This window comes from Phyllostomus discolor, chromosome 10, assembly GCF_004126475.2.
Source record: "Phyllostomus discolor isolate MPI-MPIP mPhyDis1 chromosome 10, mPhyDis1.pri.v3, whole genome shotgun sequence".
Classification (NCBI taxonomy): Eukaryota; Metazoa; Chordata; class Mammalia; order Chiroptera; family Phyllostomidae; genus Phyllostomus; species Phyllostomus discolor.
In genome coordinates, this window is record NC_040912.2 from 47,776,078 (window position 1) to 47,799,892 (window position 23,815).

The 23,815-nt window shown below is 46.8% G+C and overlaps 1 protein-coding gene across 8 annotated transcripts in view; it reads right to left on the reverse strand.

Annotated features, from left to right (window-relative positions):
- ATXN7L1 (ataxin 7 like 1) overlaps positions 1–23,815 on the reverse strand; it is a 229,369-nt gene that overhangs the window by 157,692 nt on the left and 47,862 nt on the right. For all 8 annotated transcript variants that reach the window (XR_004899653.1, XM_036010755.1, XM_036010754.1 and 5 more), the window contains exon 3: positions 3,184–3,288. Coding sequence is in view for 7 of the 8 variants with exons in the window: in XM_036010755.1 (XP_035866648.1) it covers positions 3,184–3,288 (105 nt within the window). In the remaining variant the exon portion in view is untranslated. The remainder of the gene's footprint in view (positions 1–3,183; positions 3,289–23,815) is intronic.

The window sequence follows — 23,815 nt, forward strand, 5'->3', positions numbered from 1 at the left end:
CCGTACTATGTATGAAGTGCTACCTGGCAGGTGAATGCCTCAGGCCTCAGAGTTCGGGCAGGGCAGGGACAGCATGTGGTCTCTGCAGACAGGTGGTGAGGGACAACGACTAGCAAGAGGGTGAAGCATGCACTGCCCTGACTCTGGAGAGAGTGCTGCTAGTGTTCAGAATCAGGCTCTGCACCTGCCTAGCTTTGAGACCTGGGATAAGGCATTCCTAAACCTTAGCTTCCTCAAGTTCAAAATGGGATCATATTGGTCTTACCTCTTAGGGTTGTTGAGAAGAGTATGTGCTCAGAGATATGGGGAGCACTTAACACAGTGCCTGGCACTTAGAACAATGACATTCTTATTTGCTTGTTGAAACTAGTGAGACTGAAACAGCAAAGAAAGAACTATCATGAAGCTACAGGAGAAATTCTTAGTGTAACTAAAACAACCTCACTGCCCCCAAAGTGTTGCTATGGCTCTGAGCTCTGCCTTGAACTCTCCTGGCCTTGGTAAACACGGCCTGTAAATCAACGAGACACACACCTGAACGACAAGGTGTCCTCATTGCTGCCTGCCGGCTGGTTCAGCAAGAAGCTCAATGGAGACTGGGCTTTGGATGATAAGGTCAGAAGCCCAGACCCCCAAACTAATTTGTTGCCACTGCTCAAAGCAGATGCCACAAAACACTTGCTTCTCCCCCTAAGCTCAACTTAGCTCTTGTGTCAAAAGGCCTAGGAGAGAGGAAGGCACAGGCGTCAGCCAAGCCACTCCCTAGGCAGGGGTGTCCAACCTTTTGGCATCTCTGGGCCACACTGGAAGAGAAGTTGTCTTGGGCCACACATTAAATAGACAAACACTAACAAAAGTTGATGAGCAATAAAAAGGTTGTAAGTAAATTTATGATTCTGCATTTTGCCGCATTCATAGCTACCCTGGGCCATGGGATAGACACCGCTGTGCCTAGAGGCCTCCTTCACTGGCTAGATGGGGCCTCGCCTTGGGTAGAACTCTGCAGGGCACAGTGGGGTCCTGGGTCTCTTTCAGGTTTCTTCTGTCAAAGACTCTGTCACTGAATTAAGTTTCCAGGGAAGATTTTAACGGCTTACAGGATTTCTGTCTGCCTTGTTTGCTGCTATATCCCAGTGCCCAGAACAGCAGCACATCCCTGTGAATGAATGCATGATGATTCCATTTAGGGTGATCTGCATTTTCATAGACACACAAAAGCAAGTGGCTACAGAGCTTCCAGGGTCATTCACCAACCAACTAGCTGTGCGGGATCTTCTCTTCCCTGCTCTGCTCTGCTCTTGATCCCGCCTGTCACCTTAGCTGGTAGCACCACCACTGAATATCTGACAGTGCCCCTCCTGAGGGGTTTGATCTTTTCTCTCTTCCTGGCAGAAGGGAAGGTCATTTGCTACACAGCACTGAGCAAGAAGGTCAGCTCGTGCAGAGCACACGACTTGTTTCTCTCATGCTCATTCTGCCAGACACAATGTTAGCACTAGAAACACCCACAGAAGTCATTCCTTATGGAAGAGAAGAGAAAACCAAAGCCTTGAGACATTAAGTAAGTAGCCCAAGGTCACTAAGCTGGCTGCAGAGGGTCAGGAGACTTGGCCTCTAAACAGGGCTCTTTGTAGAACACTTTTAGGGCCCTCTCTCTGCCTGTGCAGTTCAGAATGGGTTGGAAAGTGCCCCTAAAGCTTGGATTTTCTTCCTGCATATTATAAACACAAAATATACCCATAGTATATACACAGATATGTGTGTATATATCAACCACAGGGCCATGTATTCATAAATGATATTAGGATATACAAAAACTACTGCCATCCCCTGGAATCCATGGGGGTTAGTTCCAGGACCCCCCACAGATACCAAAATCCTCAGATCCTCACATCCTTTACATAAAATGGTGTTTAACAATACATACAGTTGGCCCTTTGCATCTGTGGATTCCTAGCCACTGACTGAAAATATGTACTGTTTTCAGTCTGTAGTTGATTGAACCTGTGGATTTGAAACCCATGGATATGGAGGACCAACTGTACAGTTATTGAAAAAACTTACTTATAAGTAGACCTGCATAGTTCAATCCTGTGTTGTTCAAAGGTCAACTGAATTCTATAGTCCCAAATACATTTACTGGACAGCTTACATAAGCTCAATGCCCTTTATTTTATACCTATGTTATAGAATAGCAATAGCTGAAGGGGTAGAGAAATGAGAACTTCTGAGTGTGAGAAAGGGATAGCATGTAGTTTGCAAAAGTGTATTCAACATTATAATTGCTTTGATTTATTTTAAGGTACAATATTTAATGTGCTTTGAAATTTAACACGTAAGGAGGGCACTTGGATTTTATGTTCACCAAAAGGGAGTGTGGCTTAAATAAAAAGACTGGGACATACTGTTCTGGAACTCAGCATATTGCAGCTTTGGAAATCATCAGGTCCAATGCCTCCTTTAGAGATAAGAAAACGCCCACCCAGAGAGGTTAAGTAACTTCCTATCTCAGGTAAACAGCTATTTATGTGTTCCTGAGGAGAACGACCAATGTGGGCTTTATCTGTGGTATGTTCACGGCACCTACATTGAAGGGGAGTCCAGGGTTTGCTGTTGGCCAGCTAAGGGAATCTATTATACCAAGGACATAAAAATACAGAAGGAAAGCAACTTCCCAAACATCTGAATTCTTTTTAGCTAGGAGGATTCTTGGTAATAGAGAGGCTGAACCCGAGGTTTTACATACAAGGCATTTCCTCAGGGCAGCACCCCCATGACCCCCATAGAGGCCTACCCTGGACTTCCATCCCTTCTTTGTGTAGATCCTGGAGACTCTGTCTGGCCCTCTCATTTAGGGGAACAAAATGTCAGGCTGTAGGAGTGACTCCTTAAGACACAGCTCTTCCCTCCCCTTTGTTACCTGCAGAGGCCACTGAAAGGCTGGGCAAATGGTTTCTATCTAGTCCCATCTGCCTAAAGAAGTTGCAGGTCTTATTTGTTCTGATGGGACTGAGCATTTCAGCAGGAGGACTACAGATCCTAAAATAGTTGCCCTGAGAGCAGAGGCAGAGCCCCAGGAAGAATTAGCCCACAGCCTTGGGCTAAGACAGACACAGGGCCAGACCTCGTCTGGGAGCCAAAGGGGCGGCGATACTCCGTGAGCGGCTGCAGGAGTCCACTTACCGCAGTGCGACTGGAAAACCTGTGGCTTGACGACCTGATTACAGGCACTGCACACTACGAGATAGAAGTCGTCATGTGCTGGATAATGGCCAAATAAATGCATATCTGTGGGGGAAATGAAAACAGGTGTTTTTGAAAAAGCAATTAAGTCTCAGAAGGTGTATAGTTTCCTCTTAGAGTTTCCTCAAGGACAGTTTTTCAAACGAGACATGCAGAAAGGCAATAATCTTCACTAAAGGGAACGTGGTTAGTCATAATGCAGCTCCCCAACTCTCAGAGCAGCAACTGCCTCAGAGAATACCTCCTCATTTCACTCTTGGAAATGGATGGCTGCTGCTGCGGCTGGTTTAGTCAGTGGTGCTGGGGCTGCTCTGAGTTGCATGCTATGGGGAAGTAGCCTGTCCTGAGAGATCATGTGTTAGCCAATGAGGTACAAGTTATCATTAAAGGGGGCCTCCTCCAAACCCATTCTGACTTAAGCAGAGGTCTCTCAAGTGAGTGAGTGCGTGAGGGGCTCTGGGGAGAGAAAGGCTCTGGGGAGAGAAAGAGGAGTCATCCTGGCCTCAGCAGTTGCCTGTGTTTCTCCATCATGTGAGGGAGATTCAGGCGAAAGGAATCCTCAAAACAAGAGACCTGATTGCTGCCACTGTTATGCATTATTCATCTGACTAATGTTTACCAAGTGTCTAAGTGTGCTGGGTACCACATAGGTGCTGGGGATAAGTAATGAACAAGAACGAGGGCCCTGATCTCTCGGTGCTTACAGTAAGAAGAGAACATTAAATAGATAGTCACACAAGTCATCATTTGGTTGTAATTGTGGTGCATGCTAAGGAGATGTGCAGGGCCCCACAACAGTATGTGGACCTCATCTGAGGTGCTGGAGAGACTCCCCAGAGGAGCGTCTATGTCAACTGAGACGTCAGGATGAATAGGGGTTAGATAGACAAACAGCCAGGGGAAGAAGAGGAAAGCCCCAGGTTTGCCAAGGAGGGAAGTCTATGTCAGAGGAACCTCTTGGCTGGGAAAGAATGAGGGGAGACCCCAAAAGACATAAGCCTTGTAGATCAAGTTAAGCAGTTTTGAACCTGGTTTTAAGAACAATGGGAACCAGGTGAAGGTTTTTAAACTAAGAAATGATAGGATCAGATATATATTGTTAAGATTAGTTATGTGGCCTAAGAGGCATGAATTCGTATGTCCATACAAAAACTTGTACCTGGCAATTAATAGCAGCATTATTCATAACAGCCAAAAAAGTGAAAACCACCCAAATATTCACCGATTGGTGAAAGGGTAAATAAAATTTGGCATCACCAGAAAATGGAATACTATTCGGCCATGAAAAGGAATGAATTACTAATACCTGCCACAACATGGATGAATCTTTAAAAAAAAATTTTTTGTAGAGGGTTTAGATTTTATTTTCTTATTTTTAAAGAGTAGGGGAAGGAGGGAGAAAAAGGGGCAGAGAAACATTGATGTGTGAGAGACATATCGGTCAGTTGCCTCTTGCTTGCCCCCACCTAGGGACCTGGACTGCAACTCTGGCATGTGCCCTGACTGGGAACTGAACTGGTGCCAGCACTCAATTCACTGAGCCACACCATTCAGGGCAATGTGGGCAAATCCTGAAAACACTATGCTACGTGAAAGAGGCCAGACACAAACCGCCACATATTGAATGATTCCATTTATATGAAATGTCCAGAATAGACAAAGCTATGGAGACAAAAACTAGATTAGTGTTTGCCTGTGGCTGGGGGACTTGGGGGGCCTGGGGAAATTAAAGAGTGACTGCTAAAAGGCACAGGGTTTCTTTTGGGGGTGATAAAATGTTCTAAGATTGATAGAAGTGATGGTTACACAATATTGTGAATATACTATGAACCACTGAATAATATACTTTAAATGGATGAATGGTATGGCATGTGAACAAAAGTCAGAGAGAGAGAGAGAGAGAGAGAGTGAGCGCTCGAGCAGTTCTGAAGAAATAGGTGGTCACATCTCCTTATGTACCACTGGGTGGAGGCAGAGCCCTGGAGGCAGCTGGGCCTATCACTTCTTAGCCCAGTGGCTGTAGAGACATTTCAGCTCTGACAGCAAGGTGCTCATAACCATGGACTGAGCTGACAGAGGAATTAAGACAGTGTATGCATGAATATACTTTCTGACACAACCCCCCTGAACAACTTTCTCCCGAACTCCCTGAGCCCTCCTTTTCTAGACACAACTGGTGTCTTAACAAAACCCGCCAAACACAATGGCTCCCTCAGTTGCAGTGCTAGGCCACAGGGAAGGGCTGAGTTCCTCATGATAATGGGGACAGCTCATTTATAACCAAGCAGATGCTTTAACGGAGGCATGCACAGCTCTGTGTTCTCTACTCAGCGCAGCCAGCTGTGCTTTTTACAGGGACATTTGTCATATGCAAGGAGCGGAGACCACCACGGCCTGGGAGATGTGTTACTAGAAGGGTGAGACTAGCTCCCACTGCAGGGTCCTCCTCGGGTTTCAGGTGCGTAAGGATGTGGCTTGCCCCCACGGTGCATGATGGGGCAGGGCTGGGCACTAGGGTGCACTGAATTTCTAATTGGTCTGTGGCCCTGGGCAAGGCCTGTTATTTCCCCCTCTAGGACTTGCCTCTATTTCCACTTCTGACTAAGACTCCTTCCTGGAGGGGAGCGTTATTAGTCAGTGCCTGATGGGTGGGGAGGGCTGTGGAAACAGAGGCTGAGAGAGAATGAGCTGTGACAAGAGTCCTGAAGCGTGACGAGGCCCCTGCTCGGCCCACCCAGCGTGTCAGGGGCCCTCGGTTCAGAGCCTCACAGCATGGAGAGGATGCCTCTCGCTTCTTAACTGCTGTTACCCTCCTGTTTTACTTTTTATTTACAGGTTATTTTTATAACATACATTTTTTAAAATAATAAAAGTGATCCATGTTCTTTAAAGATACATTTGAAAATACAAAAAAGCCAGGAAAGAAATAATAAAAAATCCCTGGCAACCTTATATTAACACCTTGCATCTTGTTTAGATTTAGTCACATTTTATATCCAGGAACATGTGAAATCAGGAACTGGCAAGGGCTAAGACACTTATTTATTCAATGAACATTTACTGAGCTGCCTTATACCCTTTCTGCAATAGATCAAGCTCTAAAGGAATAAAAGAAATTCATTAATTAAAAAAACAAGCATTAACAATAGTTTCTTGAGCACCTACTCTGTCCCAGAGGCTGTGCCAAGGGCTGGAAGCTGAGACCAGACACTACAGGGTGTGGGGAGTGTGTCTGTACCTTTGCTATACATGCCAGATGACCTTGGAGGCCTCTCAGGAGTCCACTTGATGTCCCACTGTTTCTGTATTCCTTCAGAAATCTGCAGAGCCTCCACCCCTGTGGCCTCATACACCTCTTATACTGGGAGTTGAGGGTAAAGGGTAGGCCAGCCAGAGATTGGTCACCTAAGGGTGTGTTCCTTTCCGGGCCCTTCACTCCACTGGGACTTTTCTTGATTTCCTCTAGGGCAGTTTCAATTTTGCACATGTCTGCTCAGAGCATATCTTCTGTGGAAAGCGAGGGAATCTGCTTGCCTACATGATTATTCCTCAGTGGAGAGGCCTTTCAACCTCCTCTATAGGCTGCCTGGTTCTGAGAGCCAGGCAGGTAGGGAGCAAGAATGGCAGAAGACCACCGCTTCAGGTGGGTAGGCGATCATGGTCAGTGTGCCGTTTGTTTGGGGATGAGGTGAAAAGATAGGAAGAAGTGAAAACTAGTATGCCCAGCACAATGCTAGGTAGTCTATTAATTAATTCTCTCTCTTTATCTTGGCTAACCACCCAAATAAAACATTCAGTGCACAGTGACAAATAAAAACAGTGGTTTGTTGAGATGGGCTTATACCAGCTTAGGAGAGCCAACTGTGAGTGTCTCTTCCCAACTCATTCAGCGATAATCATGGTGGTAGCTTGAATCATCCATCTGGGAGTATTTATACCATGGAAATGGGCAAACAATATAAAGCAGGTCTTTTCTTTTAGAGAGCTGTTTGTTAAACATTTACCAGTGCACTACTGAACAAAGATGGCAAAAACAGAGAAAGTGAAGCCACCTGTAACGACACCACCTAGGGATAACCACTGTTGACACAGGAACATACATCCTTCTAGACTTTGTTACGTGGTAACGTTACCTTAGTTAATCCTCATGATTAACCTACGAAGTTACCATCATCTCCGCTTTCCAGGCAAGAAAACAAAAGTAATTTGCTTGAGATCCACAGCACCAATTTGTAAAGTAGGATGAGATTCCAGGGCACTGATTCTGAAGCCAACGCTCCCTCAAGTTATCAACTTAGTCTGGCAGCCTCGGCCTACTTCCACACAGCATCGAGGTTCCCGCAGGCCTTCATCGGCTCTCCCAGCGTCCCCCACACTCCCCCACACCCCTCCTCTCTCCTCTCCCAGAACGCAGGGGAGGGAGGGAGGCGACAGAGCTCAGCTGGGATGGAAGGAGAGACAACACTTAGGACAACGGAATAGTTTCTATGAAACTAAAATAACTCTGATCTCCTGTGTAGCTGGGTAACAATTTTGTAAGTCAGTACTGAAAAGAAATGGACAGAATAGGAATAGCATTTTATTCAAGATAAACAGCTTTCTGAGGGGTACACTTTGGACAAAGCCATGTGTATGTATAAACTTTAGTCTGTATTCAGGATTCACTTTTTGAAAGTGGCTGAAGTGAAGGGAAAGGAAGCTTCCCCAATTCACTATTTGTATAGGACTTGATTCTAAGATGGGAAGACAGCTGGTTTTGTGGGTTTAGGATCAAACAAGATGCTCTGCACTTTTGAATTCGCCTCTGGACACCTTCCAAAGCTTGAGACTGACATTATGAAGCCACAACTGGTGAGAGCTCAAAAGATGAAAAACTTAAGAAAGAGTGAGTGGGGATTGATTCCTTCCTTTTGCAAGTGGGAATGCCAAGTCAGGCACAGGCTGCGTGGAGCAGCTGCCGGCTGCGGGCCTGCTGTGGCGGCAGTGGAGCAGCGTATCAGCAGCCGGTGGGACCTGTGCTTGCTGTGGGGAAAGAGAGCAAAACATACAACTTTGGGTTTTAGTTACTTGAAAAAAGGAAAGCCCTGGAAAATGGCTTGCTTTCCCTAAAAGTCTTTCCCAGAGTTGTGAAACCACCTCAGTTGCTATAGGAATTATAAAAATGTCAAGGTAGTAATACCCTATTATAGCAACAATTCCATTTAATTTTAAAATTATGCTTGCTTTTTTAACTGACTCTACAAAATATAGAAATAAAAAATCGAGATTATATTTATGTAATTTCAACACTCCAGGCCCTTTCCAGGAAGGCAAATGTGAGCCTCTGCCCGTGGTGGTGGGGGTGGGAGGGTAACTGGCACAGACCTTGGTAGACGCTGAGGATGTGACAGCCCTGTGACGACAGCCAGGGAGCCGGGTGTTACTGGACTTCCTTGGAAAACTATCAAAAAGATGAGCTGGCCACTGGCAGCGGTTTTGATTTGTGGGCTTCCACTTACATAAACTCAGGCGTGGGAAATTACTGGGAAGAACAGTCACAGTGTTTCAAGGACACACACGACTGCCTCCGAGCAGATTCGAATCTGGACACAGCACGACACCTACAGAGATGACGTGTGGCACATCCCAAGGAGTGCCTCTCACGCTGGAGAGGCTGGTCTTAAGTCCTCCCTTCCCTCATTAATCTTAATATGCTCATTACACAGTTTTTATTAATTTGTCTTTTCTCTGCTAGTGGAGTTTCTGGCTGCATTTTAATCACTTATGTCAAATGGAAAGCTTGAGGGGATATAAAAAAAACATTTCTCCTTTGCCCTGACAGGGTGATTCTACTTGTTCCCCAACCCCAAATCTTCAATTCATAGAACAAATCAACCTGGGGTCTTCAAAGCAGTGACATGAGATCTGACAGAATGTTCAACTCCCCTCTAGGAAACTGAAAAAAAAAAAGAGAAAGAAAGAAAGAAAAGTGGCCACTTTCCATTTTCCAGACCTTTGAATGCCCAGGGCCTGATTGTGAGGGCTTCATAAACAGAAACCGAAACACGAGGACTGGAAAAGCAGGCAGCGCGTGAGCACTCCAGCACCATCAATGAGGGCAGGCAAGCTGTGGGCAGGGGCTGCAGCGCTGAGCCTTTCTTCTCCTACAAACCTGGGACTAAAAAGGGCCCTTGTCTCCTCTTGCTGTGGCTGGGCTGGAAGTCACCAGCTGCAAGGCTGGAGCCAGGAGTGGGCCTGGTGGCAGGTGGAAGCTCCCCATTATGCTGCATGAACCAATCCCTCCTGATCCCAACCCAACCAACCCACAAACCCCAACCAACCCACATGGCCACACGAGAGTGCACCATCCCTCCTTCCTCAGAAGGGCCTGTACAGACCACATTCACAGTTTCCTGAGGCAGGGGGTGAGGGGTGTTCTCTCAGGCCCGTGCCATAGGTCAGCCCCGTGCCACAGGTCAGCCCCTCTCACCAACCTTTCCTCTGGCCTCCACTAGACCTAACAGAACTCTCATCATGCAGCCCAAGGAGGGAAGACAGATGATCCCAGGAGGTGGTTGTAGCCCAGAGTTTACAGCAAAAACTATGAGTTGTAGGCCTTGTAAAAAGCAGGGCCCAAGAGCTGGGCCCTGGAGTCAGGCAGCCGTGAGTTGAAATCCTAACTCTGCTGTTTGGTGCCATAATCAATCCACTCTAAGCTTGTGTTTCCTCATTGGGAATTAAATGACTTCTGTAAAGAGGATGGTACACAGTAAGGATGGAAAAAATACAATGGATTATTATGTATGGCTTTCTTCCTGTCTCCTCCACTCCTCTGCAGGCCTTCTCTGACTGGCCCAGAGGAGAGGCAGAACTCCCTGCACCCCCCACCTTGCCCCACACATGACCATAGCTTTCCTAATGCTGTGTCAGGGTGATTGGTTTCCCCCTTTCCCACCAGACTGGGATCTTCCTGAAGACAGGAGTCACAGGAATCATGACTTCGTATCTTCACAGCCAGCCAGTCTGGCACATGGTAGCTGCCTAATAAATGAAGTTCTCAAATTGACTTACTTTTGAAGCTCCTTAATTTTCCCTTCTCTCACAGGGGGAAGATATAAATGATTTTAAAAATTGCATCCATATTATTATATAAGATTACAAGGTCAGTAATTGTGTCTATTCATTCTCTGAGAAAAGGGCTATATGAATCTGAGGAGGCATGCTCCAGATGGGCCACCTTAGTGAAGAAGTGGTTAATCCCTGCTCTCACCATGCTAAGCTCATGAAGGTTGTCTCCTTTCTCCTTTGGCACACGCAGCCACCCCACACCCCATGTCCCTCGATGGCCTCTCGGAGCCAGTGTGTGGGGTGGGCTTAGAGGTGTTTTCTGGGTGTTCCTTCTGGTCCCATTTCCTGCTTCCTCACCCTGAGGCTGCAGGGTGTTTTGAACATCAAGACAGTGAGTACTGCAGAGCCTGGAAGATCTAGACTTCGCCCTCCCTCCGGGGTTTAGCTGTGTCCTGTGCTCAGCCCAGGGAACACTCAGCCGTCTGAGTCCAGGCTGGTGGAGGAACTGACTGGCTGGCTGTGTAGCGATATCCCTGGCCCTCTGGACAGATGAGAAACAAGTAACAACTTTGGCAGGTATCTGAGTCCTGACAAGGTATCCTAGTGAAGTTATTTTTACAGCAAGTGTTGTTTAGGCTCAGATATCAGCAGCATGGACAAGACAGCCCATTACCTGCTCACCACATTGGCCCCAGTGCCCTAGGCTGCCAGGGGAAATTTCTGTGTAGAGGACACAAATAGGGACGGCATTTTCAACCAAGGACTTGTGCAGTTCACTATGACTCAGAGAAGAAAGACATCAACCTAGTGGGGGAAATGCTAGTCCCTTCTTTGGGCTTCCTACCTAGTGGCACTTGAAGGGTTGGTAAGTAGAGAGCACTCTAAATCACCAGAGTCATCACCAGACTCCCTTGCCTCACAGGGTCTCCCAATGCTTCAATGTTCAAATGTTCAGTTAAATGTTTATGCCCACATTACCCTGAACTTGAGGACTATGGTTTAGATAATATTTGTTTTCGCAGTATCACTAGGCCTCCACGTGCACTTTTTCTCAACACTTCTTCAGTAGGCCTTGCTTTGTTTCTTTGGAACAGGCTTTTCCCACTGTGAGCCTCACTATCTGTGCGAGGCCAGCTCCCAATTGATTCTGGGGCCACCTCCTATCCTGGGTCATCTCTTGGGTCCATCTGTGATGCTTTTTCCTTTTCCAGCCCCACTCAGAGAGATCTTTGTGAAGTGGAGACAGGCACCATATTTCAGGGAATAGGGCAGTGGGTTGAGGAGGTGATGACCCACATATGATGCTCTTCTCTGTAAGAAATGTTATGATCAAAGAGAATTTTCAGACTGAACGGAGCAACGATACTGAGAACGGTTGAAATGGGTCAAGGGGAGTCAGTGGGACCTCTGGTGTCTTTTCATGTAGGATAGTCCCCTTTCCTGCTGTGGCAATCTGACTCAGTCTGGAGGATGGGCTAGGGCTAACTGATCCCTTAGTTCCTTTCTGGCTCTTCAGTTATGACGAGTGGTCCAACAGGCAGGGTGTCAGGAGAAGAATGAGCAAGAGGGGAGGAAGGGAAGGATACCACATCCATGTTATAAACAGCATGAAGTCTGAGTGGTTCATTCTTAACAGGAGTTAGTGAAGGCCATCTATCTATATTTTATCTATCATCATCTATTTATGTCTCAGCTACCATATCTCATCTATCACTTCTACCTCATCTATCATCTCCCTCTCTATTTATAGGTATCTATCATATCTATCTTATTTATCATTTATCTCTATCATCCCTATCAATCATCTATTTTGATCTACCTATCCTATATATCCTATCTATCATCTCAGCTATTATCTACCTCTCACCCTTATCTACCTATCTAATCATTATATCTATATCTCACTTATTATCTGTCTCCATCATCTTTTTCTATCTCATCTATCAATCATATCCACCTCAGCTATCATCTATCTATATCTATCAATTATATTTCATCTATCTTCTATCATCACTATCAATCATCTGTCGATATATTCTATCTTTCATATCTACCTTTATCTCATCTATCATCTATAGTTACATCTATTTCATTTGTCTCTCTTATCTCCAGCCATTAAACATCTCTCTTGATCTATCTTATATGTTTATTATATCTATCTCTATTTCCTCTGTATCATCTATCTATCTATATCATCTGTCAATCATATATATCTATTGTATTTATCCATCTCTATCTCATCTATCAATCATCTACCTACCTACCTATCACCTAACATCTTTATATCTTTTCCCCTCCCTCCCTAATCTCTCTGCCTAGCAGAGGAAGCACTACATTTTTTGAGCACTGTTATTCTGAGGTGAACTTAACTCAGTCCCAACCTGTTGTATTGCTACACCAACTGCTACACTTTTTTGTGACAAGGGTGATATGGCTTTACAAAATTAAATACAAATTTAAAAAGAGAAGAAAAGAAAAAAAAGAAACCTAGACAACAGCAAAAAATATCAGTTGGTGTTCAAGGGCTAATCATAAACAACATGAGAGCAAGGACCAAGCCTCCTGCACAGCTTCATCTTCCCCATGCCAGCATGATTCTGTTCATGTGGTAGGAGCTAAGCAGACATCTGAATTGAAGTTCTTGGAGGCAGCTGAATTCAACCTTCTCCCTGACACAGACTTTAGACTTAAAAAACAGTGGCTCTGAGGCTTACTGAAGAACGTGATGTCCACCGTCTTGCTTCGTGAGATTCACGGGCCAAAAGGCTTTCATTCCACATGGAAGAAAACAAGACGCAGAGCCCCAGGCAAAGGCATGGGGTAGGGCTGGGGTAGCCAGCGGTCTGTGGGAGTCAAACTGTGTGTATTGAAGGCTTTCATAGTGAGAGGAGCACTTACCCTTAGGCCTTCCAGCACCATTTAGAGATTTGAATTTAGAAAAGGACTGAGGGGGCCAGGCAGCATCTACCGCTGAGATTTCTTAGATAACAGGTTGCTGCCAGGCCACACTGAAATAATTTGAGTCCATGAAGAAGTCCTTCAAGGTACCTCATGAGCATAGGAAATGTGACATTTTAAAAGGTATAGGCAGAGGTCTTCATGAGACAGCCTCATGGCAGGCCTCAACTAGCAAGTCACTGCTACTAATGCCATCCAGAACATGCAGTAGAGACCACAGAAAATGCCGACACTGAGAGCAACCCCATCATTTCAGACACACCAACCCCTGCTCAGCTGTGGGCTCCATCAATGCTCTGCCTGCAGATTCATGGATGAATTAGAGGTGCATGCACAGAATCTGTCACGCTGTGGCCAGAACAACAGGTGGTCCCAATGCCTGGCCCCACAGCAGTGGTGAGTTGATTCCTCCTATTCAGAAGGCCTAAGGCAAGTGATCCCTGGATCCTGAGGCATTGCCAGTGGCTTGTAGCACAAAGCAAAGCTGGCTCTGGCTGTGGTTTACCTGTAACTGACAGAGACTGTGACATTTTTTTCCCCAGAGGGTGTTTGTTTAGGCAGTGGAGTCCCTGTAAGTGCCCTTAGAGATTACAACGATCACCCAAATGATGCTGCCACAGCTCAGAGGTAAATGGGCCATGTGGCTCTGCTACAAGATGTGTCCACTTGGCACAGCCAGAAGGCAGCGGCAAGAACTGCTTAACGTCCCCGGGAATCAGTGTCCAAAGCACTCGAGCCATTGGGACAGCCAGACTGCGGGAAGTGGTTGACAGATGTCCCAGGCATTCTCTGAGGAAAGAGCTGCTTACAGGGAGGACAGAGCCACTCCCGGTAGACCTGTCATTGCACCAATGCTCATGAAAAACAGAAACATACCTTTGTTCTAAGAGAACAAAAAAGAAATGATCGAGCATCTTATCACATCCAGGCTTCTCAAAGCAGTCACACACACCTGGTAACTACTCGGGTGGGCTGGTGCTAAAAGCCAGCAGCTTTCTGAGCTCAGAAGCCCAGGAAGAAAAAATGCACTATGAGAGGATTACAGAAAGCTGTTTTAAGGTAATGGAAAATAGGATCGATCGGCTGGAGGAGAAAAATCACAGTGCCTTCAATCACAAATCAAGCATGAAGCTAGTTCTGTGCCTGAGGAGAAAAGGGAGACTCAGAGAAGTTCAGGGGCTCTGGGATCTGGCCATACCCCTGGGCACCTTCCACCACGTCCACCCCCACCACCCCCCCCCCTTCCTTCCCCTCCCTCCACAATCACTGAAGTCCTACACATTCTTCCAGGCCAGCTTTAGTGCCACCTCCTCCAGGGGTCTGTCTCCGAATCCGGCAGAGACAATTAACCCTTTCTCTGCATTTGCACAGCCCTCTGTGTGTACTGCCACACTTTGCCCACTCCACCTGGTATTTACCGTTAGTGGTGGATCTGCCTGCCTTCCTCATTTGTACACCAGTGGTTCACATATGGACTCAGACATTTAACAGTCAAAAATTAAGATGGCCAGAAACATGCTCAAATGCTTAAAAGAGTGCCAATGCACCAAAGCTGCCTTATTTTGGACTTAAGAACCACCCAGGAGACTTAAATGAGAGGTACTGGGATTAGCAACAAATTTCCACTCCACCTGGAGCTGGCTTTGCAACAACGGGCAAGCCACAGACCCTTTCTAAAGCTACGTTTCCTCTGCTAGAAGACAGTGGTCGTACTTCCCCAAAGGTTGCTGCAAGCATTAAATGAGGTAACCTAGCATCTCACAGGCACCTCATTAAGTGTCCATGGGGTTGAACTAAACTTTAGCCTGAACTGGCCAAGGCAAAATACAAAGAGTCTCAACTGAACCCTTTTACAGAGGCTTTTTAATGAAGCTTCTGGAGTCAGACTGCCTAAATTTAAGTCCTGGAACCACCTCCTCAGGAAAATCTTGGGGCTTCAGTCTCCTCATCTGCAAAATGGGGATGGTAATAATAGGGAAGCTGTCAGGATGAGGTTGAGGGTAACAAATCTGATGTCTGGAAGCTCTCAATAAATGTTAGCTATTATTAGGATTTAGAATCAGATTTTGCATGGAGGGACTTAAAAAAAAAAGGACAACAACCCTATTTCACTGGAGCAAAACAGTGAGTGCTGAGAAACAAATCACTGTTAAAACCCACCAGACTGTGAACTTTCAGTTTACCACAGGGCTCAGTGAGCAGTGGATGAGGGCTTCTCAAACTGAATTCTACCTGTAATTTGGTAGCCAAGTGTAGATGCTGGAGCTTATCCTAGATCTGTGAAATGAGATTCTCTGAGGGTGGAGTTCAGGAGGACACATTTTTAACAAGCTCCCCAAGGGATGTGAGAACTCCTAAAATTGTCCGATCAAGGAAACTATTAACATGGAGACACCTGGTCACTCGACACCCACTGGTACATCCCTGTGTTAGTCTGGAGATAATGGGACCTCTTGCTGGTTAAAAGATTCTGTTAGCCAAGGGGGAATGTTCTGTACAAGTAGGGGTGTCACCACGGTACCCCCAGTATGTGGTTTGGTGTGCCCCTCTTAGGTACCTCCACTTATAAACTCTCTGGATCTGTGGGCTGGAAACACAGTTCAGCGGTGAGCTGGAGCCAACGGGAACCGCTCGCTCATCAGAGCCAACTGTGTGCCTTTCTTCCCAGCTCCACATTTAGCAACTCCATGTTGGTCGTTTGAAACTCACCATGATGGGAGTATTTATATCTTGGAAATCAGCAAATGCTACAAATTAGGGCTTTTAAATTTGTGCAGAGAGCCAGTATACCAGTACACCACTGGTTCTCATCCATAATAAGGTTTGGAGCCCAACTCTGTGGAACACAGTCCAAAGCACTATACTTAGACCTTTGGATGGTTTGGGGCCATTTAAAGCCTGGTTTCTGAAAATCTACCTAAAATATGTTAGTGGTATTCTGGTATTTTAGTCCTTATGGCTTGGCTCAGGAGAAAACCTCCTTTGTGCTCTGTGGTCATTCCCTAAACCCCAGCACTGGGCTGGCCATCTGGCAAACCGAAGTCCTGATAACCCAAGAAAAATGGAGTATGGATGCTTCCAGGTCAATCCTCATCACCACTGGAAAAACAGCTCTGTTCTCCTGAGGGCTGCCCCATGGCCTTCATACCTGTAGGAAACTAATCGACAAGTGCAGAGAGGCTGAGGTTCTACAGTAAATCTCTTCATCCTGGGAGCAGGGTTCAGGTGCAGCGTTGGCCCAGCTGAGCTTGAGCCCCAGTCCCCAGTCCCCAGTCTGCTGTTCAGATACCCCAGCTGCCTTTCAAAAGGTAACCCACTAAGAGCCATAATCCCTGCAGCCAGCCCTGTTCAGCAGATCGCTAGGGAAACACACCCTTTTCCTTTGAATTCCTCCACTCAGCAGTCAGGTGAGCCAGGGAGGATTCAATCCAATTTCTCAGTGAATCCTACTATGCTCTGGAAGGAGACGGTTTGAAGAATCTATTTTTGTGCTTTATTTACTTAAGGTCTGCCTGCCTGGGGAAGCTTTTTCAGAGTGCCATCAAACTGCCTCTCACTTACCAGAAAAAAAAGGTTCCACCTTCCTGGAATACTACTAGCAGCAGCCCAACCGCTTGGCCTTTCCTCTTGATCCCTGCAGTCTTGCTCCACCCCCACCCTCTTCCCCTAACCTCCTTAGCAAAATGCTGTGTGCAGCCTCGGGACTAGCAGTTTTGGGAAGATGTTTCCCCGAGGGACTGTGGCTCTGGGCCCTTGATTCCCAGCAGCAAGGGGCTCCCTCCAGCACCCAGCATAGCTTTTCCCATCTAAGGCTGCCCAGAGTTCACATATTTTTGTTTTTCTGGTTAAAATGCTGTTTTGATCCAGATGTACAGCCCATCTCCATGAAGTCTGTAACTGCGATTTGAGGCTTCCAAGTGTAAACTGCTGGGGGCAGGGCCAGGTGGCTTTAGTCAGCCTCATCTGTCTGGAAGGGACACATGCTCAGATCAGAAGACAAATGTCCTCAGTGTCCTCAGGCCCTGAGGCTGTCTGTATGGGTAAACTTAGACCTTCTCATAATGTTACTTTCTACCTCTATGTCAAATCTACCTCTTTGGGTCACCATCCAGCCAACTGCAACTTGGACCCTTTACAGAACCCCAGTGCAGGTCACATGTCGTACTCTCCACCTGCCAACAACAGCAGGTTACAGAGGTGCCATGGGCAGCTGGAGAGGCTGTGGGTGAAGGCACAGGGCATACCTGCATCTACACCACAGGGCTTTTTAAGGAATGGCCTGAAAGCTCCCCTTTTTCTCTTTTCTGGCTCCTCCTTAGCTTCCCTGAAACTGTGGACTGCTGGGCCCCTTGAGCCAGTGCCTCACACCAAGCCCCCGCCCCCGACCAAGACACAGATCCCATCCATGGGTGGGGGCTGTAGAGGGGATAGCTCCAGCCCTGGTTGTTGTGAGAAGACAGACCTTTAGCAGTAATTGTGAAGCTTCTGGCCTCTGTCAGGAACTTGTCTGGATATGAGATCCCTCTGGGCCCCAGAGCACCCCTGCCCTCACTGGCCAAATGAGGCAATGGGACCAGATCTGCAGTTTTCTATACCCTGCTGAGGGTCCAAATCTCCCAGGAGCATTTACAGGACAGATTCCTGGGTCCCAGCCAGACTGATTGAATTGGACATTCTGGGAGTGAGTCCTCAAAAATTCTGGAACAAAGATTCCCAGGTGATTCTGATGCAGCTGTCCAACCTGTGCTGGGCTAGACCCCCAAATATCCCTTTCCACAAAAATGTCTATTACTTTATATACTTTCTCCCAGTTGTGAACTGGGATGGGGAAAAGAAAACACAGGGGTGAGACTCATGTACAATTTGCCTCTCCAGCCAACAGAGATGGGACTATGATACTGTCCCCTCAGACCCAGCTAAATGGCCACCAGTTTACCCTTAAGGGGGCCTTACAAGGTGAAGGATGGGTGTCGCCCATGTTAAGGTATCAGTGCCCCGCAAACCTCTGATGTCCAGGTCTTCGGGAACAGGAAGAGGAAGAGCAGCCAGAACCCACCCTGTACCAAGATAAGAATCAGAGTATTTAGGTTCACAGAGAAGAGAAGAGCTCTCTTGGGAGATGAATGGAAATGTCCCCACTCTCCCCTCCCATCCCAGAGCAAATCAGCCTCTCATTCTCACTAACAAACAAGGGGTAGGATTTCAGAGGCAGCCCCATGAAACCACTTGCCGGCCAATCTGACATTTCTACGAACGCTTATTCCATATGTTAGGTGCCCAGGGCTGATCTATGCTACATCCTTAAGGGGAAGGATTATTAATGAAGTAATATTACTGAAAACAGCATCAGTCATAGCAGCCAACACTTGTTAAGTATTCACTCCCTGCTAGGCGCCATGATAAATGCTTTATACTGAATGATTCATTTAATCCTCACAATAACGCTGTAGGGGTGACAGTATCTCCATTTTATAGATAAGGAAGTAGAAGCTTGAAGAGGGTAAGCTATTTGCTCCCAACCTCACAGCTTGAAAACTTTGGAGCCAAAAAGTGAGGCCAGGTCTGCTGACTTTTAACTCCTAGGCCATTTGTCTTCTCCCAAGGAAAAGGCAGCTCAGAGAAAAGGCAACGGGTCGGAAATGACAGGAACTCCAAGGTCAATTAGGAATAAAGACCTGTGGAATAAAGACCTGTGGACATTTACCAAATGTCCAAGGGCTGAGAAAGTACAAAGGAAGCATAAACCCAAGTCCCAGTTCACAATGAGGGAGCAGCTAGGACAACATACACATTTCAAACAATGAACAAGCCAGACAGTAGGATGTCCTGACACAAGAAAGGGCTGAACTGTGCCAGACAGTTAGAGAATAGGAGAGCATAAAGTGATGTGCGAACCAAACAGCAGAACAGGCAGGCAGGGCCAAAGGAACTGGAGGAAGGAACGGTGAACTCGGCTGAGGTGGCAAGGGGCTGGCTTTCTGAGGGTGGTTAATGTAGGCAGGAAAGCAGATGTGGCAGGCCCCTGGTGCCAGAAGGGGAACACTCATGCTTCCCAGGCTTGGGAAGTCCTCTGTGTAGGCTGGCAGCTGATGGCACCTGGGCCAGCTGGGCACCTGAGGCCAGTCAGTGCAGGAAAGAGGAGGCTGTAGGCTCACCCACTGGCCTCATGCACTCACTTACCCATTCATTTATTCAACATTTATTTATTGTCACTGATCATATGTGAGGCACTGGAGTAGAGAGGAATGAATGAGGTGATTCCTGCCCTCAAAGAGCTCACAGACCACAGGGAAACAATACAATACGGGGCACAGAGGACCAAGGAGTGGGGGCTCATGCTCAGGAGAGGGCAGGGAAGGCCCCAGAGCAGGGTCCTGACGAGTGGAGTTTCTAGGCAGTCTAGGGTGGGGGAGCAGATAAGGCAGTGAGATGGCTTGTTCAGGGTACTGTAGGTAGCTGAGTATAGAGAGAACAAGGATGCCAGGAGGAAGGGCAAGAGACATGGCCAGAGAGGTGGGAGGCAGGATTTTACTGTGTGCACGTGTGTGTGAGGACAATGTGAAGCACAGGGATGGGTGTTTGTTTTGAAGGCAATGTTGAACTTGCTGGGACGAGCCTGCAGGTAAGAAGGCTACTGCAGGGATCTATGGGGAGGGTGGTGACACCTGACCTGGGGGCAGTGGCTACAGGGATAGAGTGAACGAAGGACCCAAGACAGCTAGCACTGGGCCAATGTGGGAAACTTAGAGCTTTCTGGCTGGGGTTACTGGGAAGAGGGGAAGTTGGATGGAAATACAGCAGGAGGGCAGGAGGTGCTGCAGACTGACGTGTGTCCCTTTGGAATTCATATGCTGAAGCTCTAACCCCCAGTGTGATGGTATTTGGAGATGTCCTCACTGGGAACCAACCACATGCTGACACTCAATCTTCCAGCCTGCAGAATTGTGAGAAATAAATTTCTGTTATTTAAGCTCCTGGTCCACGTTATTTCATATGGCAGCCAGAGTGGACTAAAACAGATGGGGCAGATAATTTGTTTTGCACTGATTGAGTCTGAGCAGGAAGCAAGTTGGGGTCAGAAAAAGATGGAGACAATCATGAGCATGCAGGTGGTCCCTGAGCCAGGAACAGAGCAGGGGTCAGCCTGTGAAATGACACTGCCAATAACTGGGTTAAGGATGAGACCTGGGGAACATCAGCCAGGAAAGGACAAGAAGAGGGAAAGGGGTCAGTGAGGGAAGCTGAGAAGAAATGCACAGAAGGCACCAAGGAGGACACAGGCAACAGTGTCCAGTGCACAGAGACGTGAGCTCAGACTGCAAGGTGCCCACGCCTCTGACAACTAGGTCCAAAAGCTACTTTGGGACGTAGGTGGGGTGTGGAAGCAAGTGGCCACTGCTGGGTCATGAGCTAAGGAAGGGTGATTTGTTTGCTTTGAGTGTAAACAAACATCAGAGTACGGTTTTCGTTTGCAAGAAGCCAGGAGAGCCTTGTTTGCTCTTCTGGTGTCTTCATCTGGCCTCCTGGGGCCTGGAGTGCTGCAGTCTAGGACTCGCTCTCTCTGCCCAACCTGCATTCAGTCTTCTCAAGAACACTGTGAAGGAGGCTTGCTCAGGTCCAGTTTACAGGTGAGTAAACTGGGCCTTGGAGAAGCAAAGTTACCTGCCTAGAGTGCCGCTGCTAGTAAATGGGGTGGGGATTTGAACCCATGTGTGTCAAACTGCACTATGCTCACCGTCCTCAAAGAACCCCTCCAGTTCATGTCCTCCTTGAAAGAGCCATCCTGTACCGACCCCGCACATTCCCATATAGGCACAGAATAAGACTCGCCTCTGACATGCCACTCCTGACATGGATGCTGTAGGAATGACGCCCCAATTTATTCTCTGTTCCTCATATCCACACCAGTGGGTGCTCCCCTACCACACTGATTCCGGGCTTGGGCATGCGACTTGCTTTAGCCAGTGGGACAACAGCAAATGTGACACAGAGACATATATAAAGTACTTATACATTGGCTTTGTTCTCTCTTGCTGATCTTTGGAACCCTGACACCTCAGGGGCAGAAGCCCAGGCTGGCCTACCACAGACTGTGATGAGCCATCCCTAACCAGGCCACTCCAGATCAACCAGCGTCCCAACCACAGACAGTGAGTGAGGCCATCTAGACCATCCAGCCACAGCTGAGCTGCCCACACCAGAGAACCACCCCGGTGATCTATCAAGTTTTGAAGTGTTTGTTTTGAAGCACAAGCTAACTGATACAAGTCCTGAAAGAAGGCCTCCATCAGCTTCTCCTTCCAGCTCTGAAGCAGCGCAAGCAAATTCTTGGATCTCTGGTGTCCACAGACTCCTTCAGTAACGAAAGAGCCACCACAAGAATACAACACTATCCTTGGCCTGGAGGGTTCCTGTGCTCCTGGAAGGAGCAGGGAGAGGGACAGTCTTCTGTGTATCTTTTCTCTGGGACACTCAGTGAACCAGCTCCCAGCCAGCAGGCAGCCCCTGACAGGTTCCAGGTTATTTGGGGACAAGGTGACACAGTAGCATGCTTCTGCCATGTTGTCCCCAGACTAGTGTTTTTCCACTGAAGAGAAAGGAAGAAGAACATCTCTTTAGTGAGAGCAACTGCAAAGGCTTTGAGGCAGCATTTCATCAAAGGTGCTGGAGGAGCTCTTTTGGGAGACTCTGCAAAACCCAGCGATCTCCAGCAGGAGAGGCTTGCTGTTCCTGTTTCCAGAGAGGCATAAAAATGAATGAGTACCCAAAATGTGAACCTGAGCAGTGGCACTTTGATAAGGTGACAAAATTGCTCCCTCCTCCAGTCCATACCCACTCTCTGTGGTGAACTATTATGGGAAGGAAGCATCAACTAATTAGAAGCATCTCCAGGACATGAGAGAAATCAGCACCTAAAATGCCTGAGCAGAGAGAATTTCTTGTTAGGAAGAGAGAAAACAAAAAAATGCTAGGATGTCAAGCATATTTATAAAGGGAGGAGGAGATAAGAATTAATTAGGACAGAAGCTTCTACCCAAGTGATACAGAAGACACAGTTACGTTTTGCTACTTTTACAGATCCAGTGCCCCTTCCAAGTGGGGAGAGATGCCTGATGCTGATCACTATTTTGAAAAATGACTTCTGGTCTTTTCTAGTTCTAATGGTGCTTGAAATAAGGATGGTTCTTTTGTTTACCCCGTTTATAAAGCCCAAGCCACCACTCATCAATAACACCAACATCTGGATTATTTATTTTTCACTGGCCAACCCATGGGCCATACAATAATATTATGGAGCCAAAATGTGAGGCATTTTCTTCCAAGGGAGTGTGGACATGCCTCTCCAGTACTGTAGAGCATGGTCCTTTAATAATCTGGGTTTTGATGGACAGGGCTGATGCCTGCCTTTGGGCAGGGCAAAAAGTCCAGAGGGGCAAGAAACTTGCTTCTCGTTGTCCCTCACCCCCACCATTTACTAGCTGTGAGGTTTTGAGCAAGTCCTCTTACCCTTGAGAAAATTCAAGGAAACAAAGGAGTTAGTGACTAAAATATTCTTTTTTTTAGAAATATTGTGGCAAAAAACGTAACATCAGACCTACCCTCTTAAATTTTTAAGCATACAGTACAGTATTGTTAACTATCAGCACAATGTTTGTCACACAGCAGATCTCTAGAGCTTTTCCACCCTGTGTAACTGAAACTTGATTCCCATTTCCTCTCCCCAGCCCCTGGTAACTACCATACTAGTTAGTAGTCCATTTCTATGAGTTTGACTACTCTAGATAGGTAGATGGAATGCATAATATCCTTAAGGTTCAAACATACTATATTATAATAACAAAAGGTTTGCATTGGTGAAATGGTAAGTAGTTATGCTTGCAAAGATCCTCATTTATCTTCACAAAGATCCTGTGAACTAGAATATCATCGCTATCTTCTTTTGAGGTGGAGGGAGGTGATGGGATATGTCTGAGCTCACCTGGGTGTGAACATAACTAACATGAAGTTGTTTCTGTACAGTTAAAAATTTTTATTTTTGGTAAATAGGTTTGCAGAGATACTGAAGTCACTGAGGAGGATGGTGGAAGATGGGGCAGCAGGGAGAATAAATGAGGGGTAGTGTCTGAGGGGATTCCCTTTGTGTATTTGGATGTGGTCCTTCACAGCAGAGAGGCAGGAGGCCTTGTAGCCGGGGGACCCTGGTCCAGTTCTGGCTCTATCTGTGCTCCAGGCACCCAGGAAACAAAAATGAACACACCAACAAGGTCCCTGACTCATGGAGATGACATTATAGCAAGGAAGACAAAGAATAAATAATAAACAGCCTAATAATGTTTGGTGTGTAGTGTGTAGAAGGGAAAGTATTATGGAAAAAACACTTGAGCACATAGGGGATTGGGAACACTAAGTGGGAAGCCTAGCAGGAATTTTAAAAATTTTATCACTGAGATGATATTTGAGCAAAGACTAAAGAAGGTGAGGAAAAAGCCTCAATCGTGAGGCAGGAAGATATCCAGGCAAAGAAAAGAGTCAGTGCAAAGGTCCTGAGGAGGGGTGAGCCTGGAAT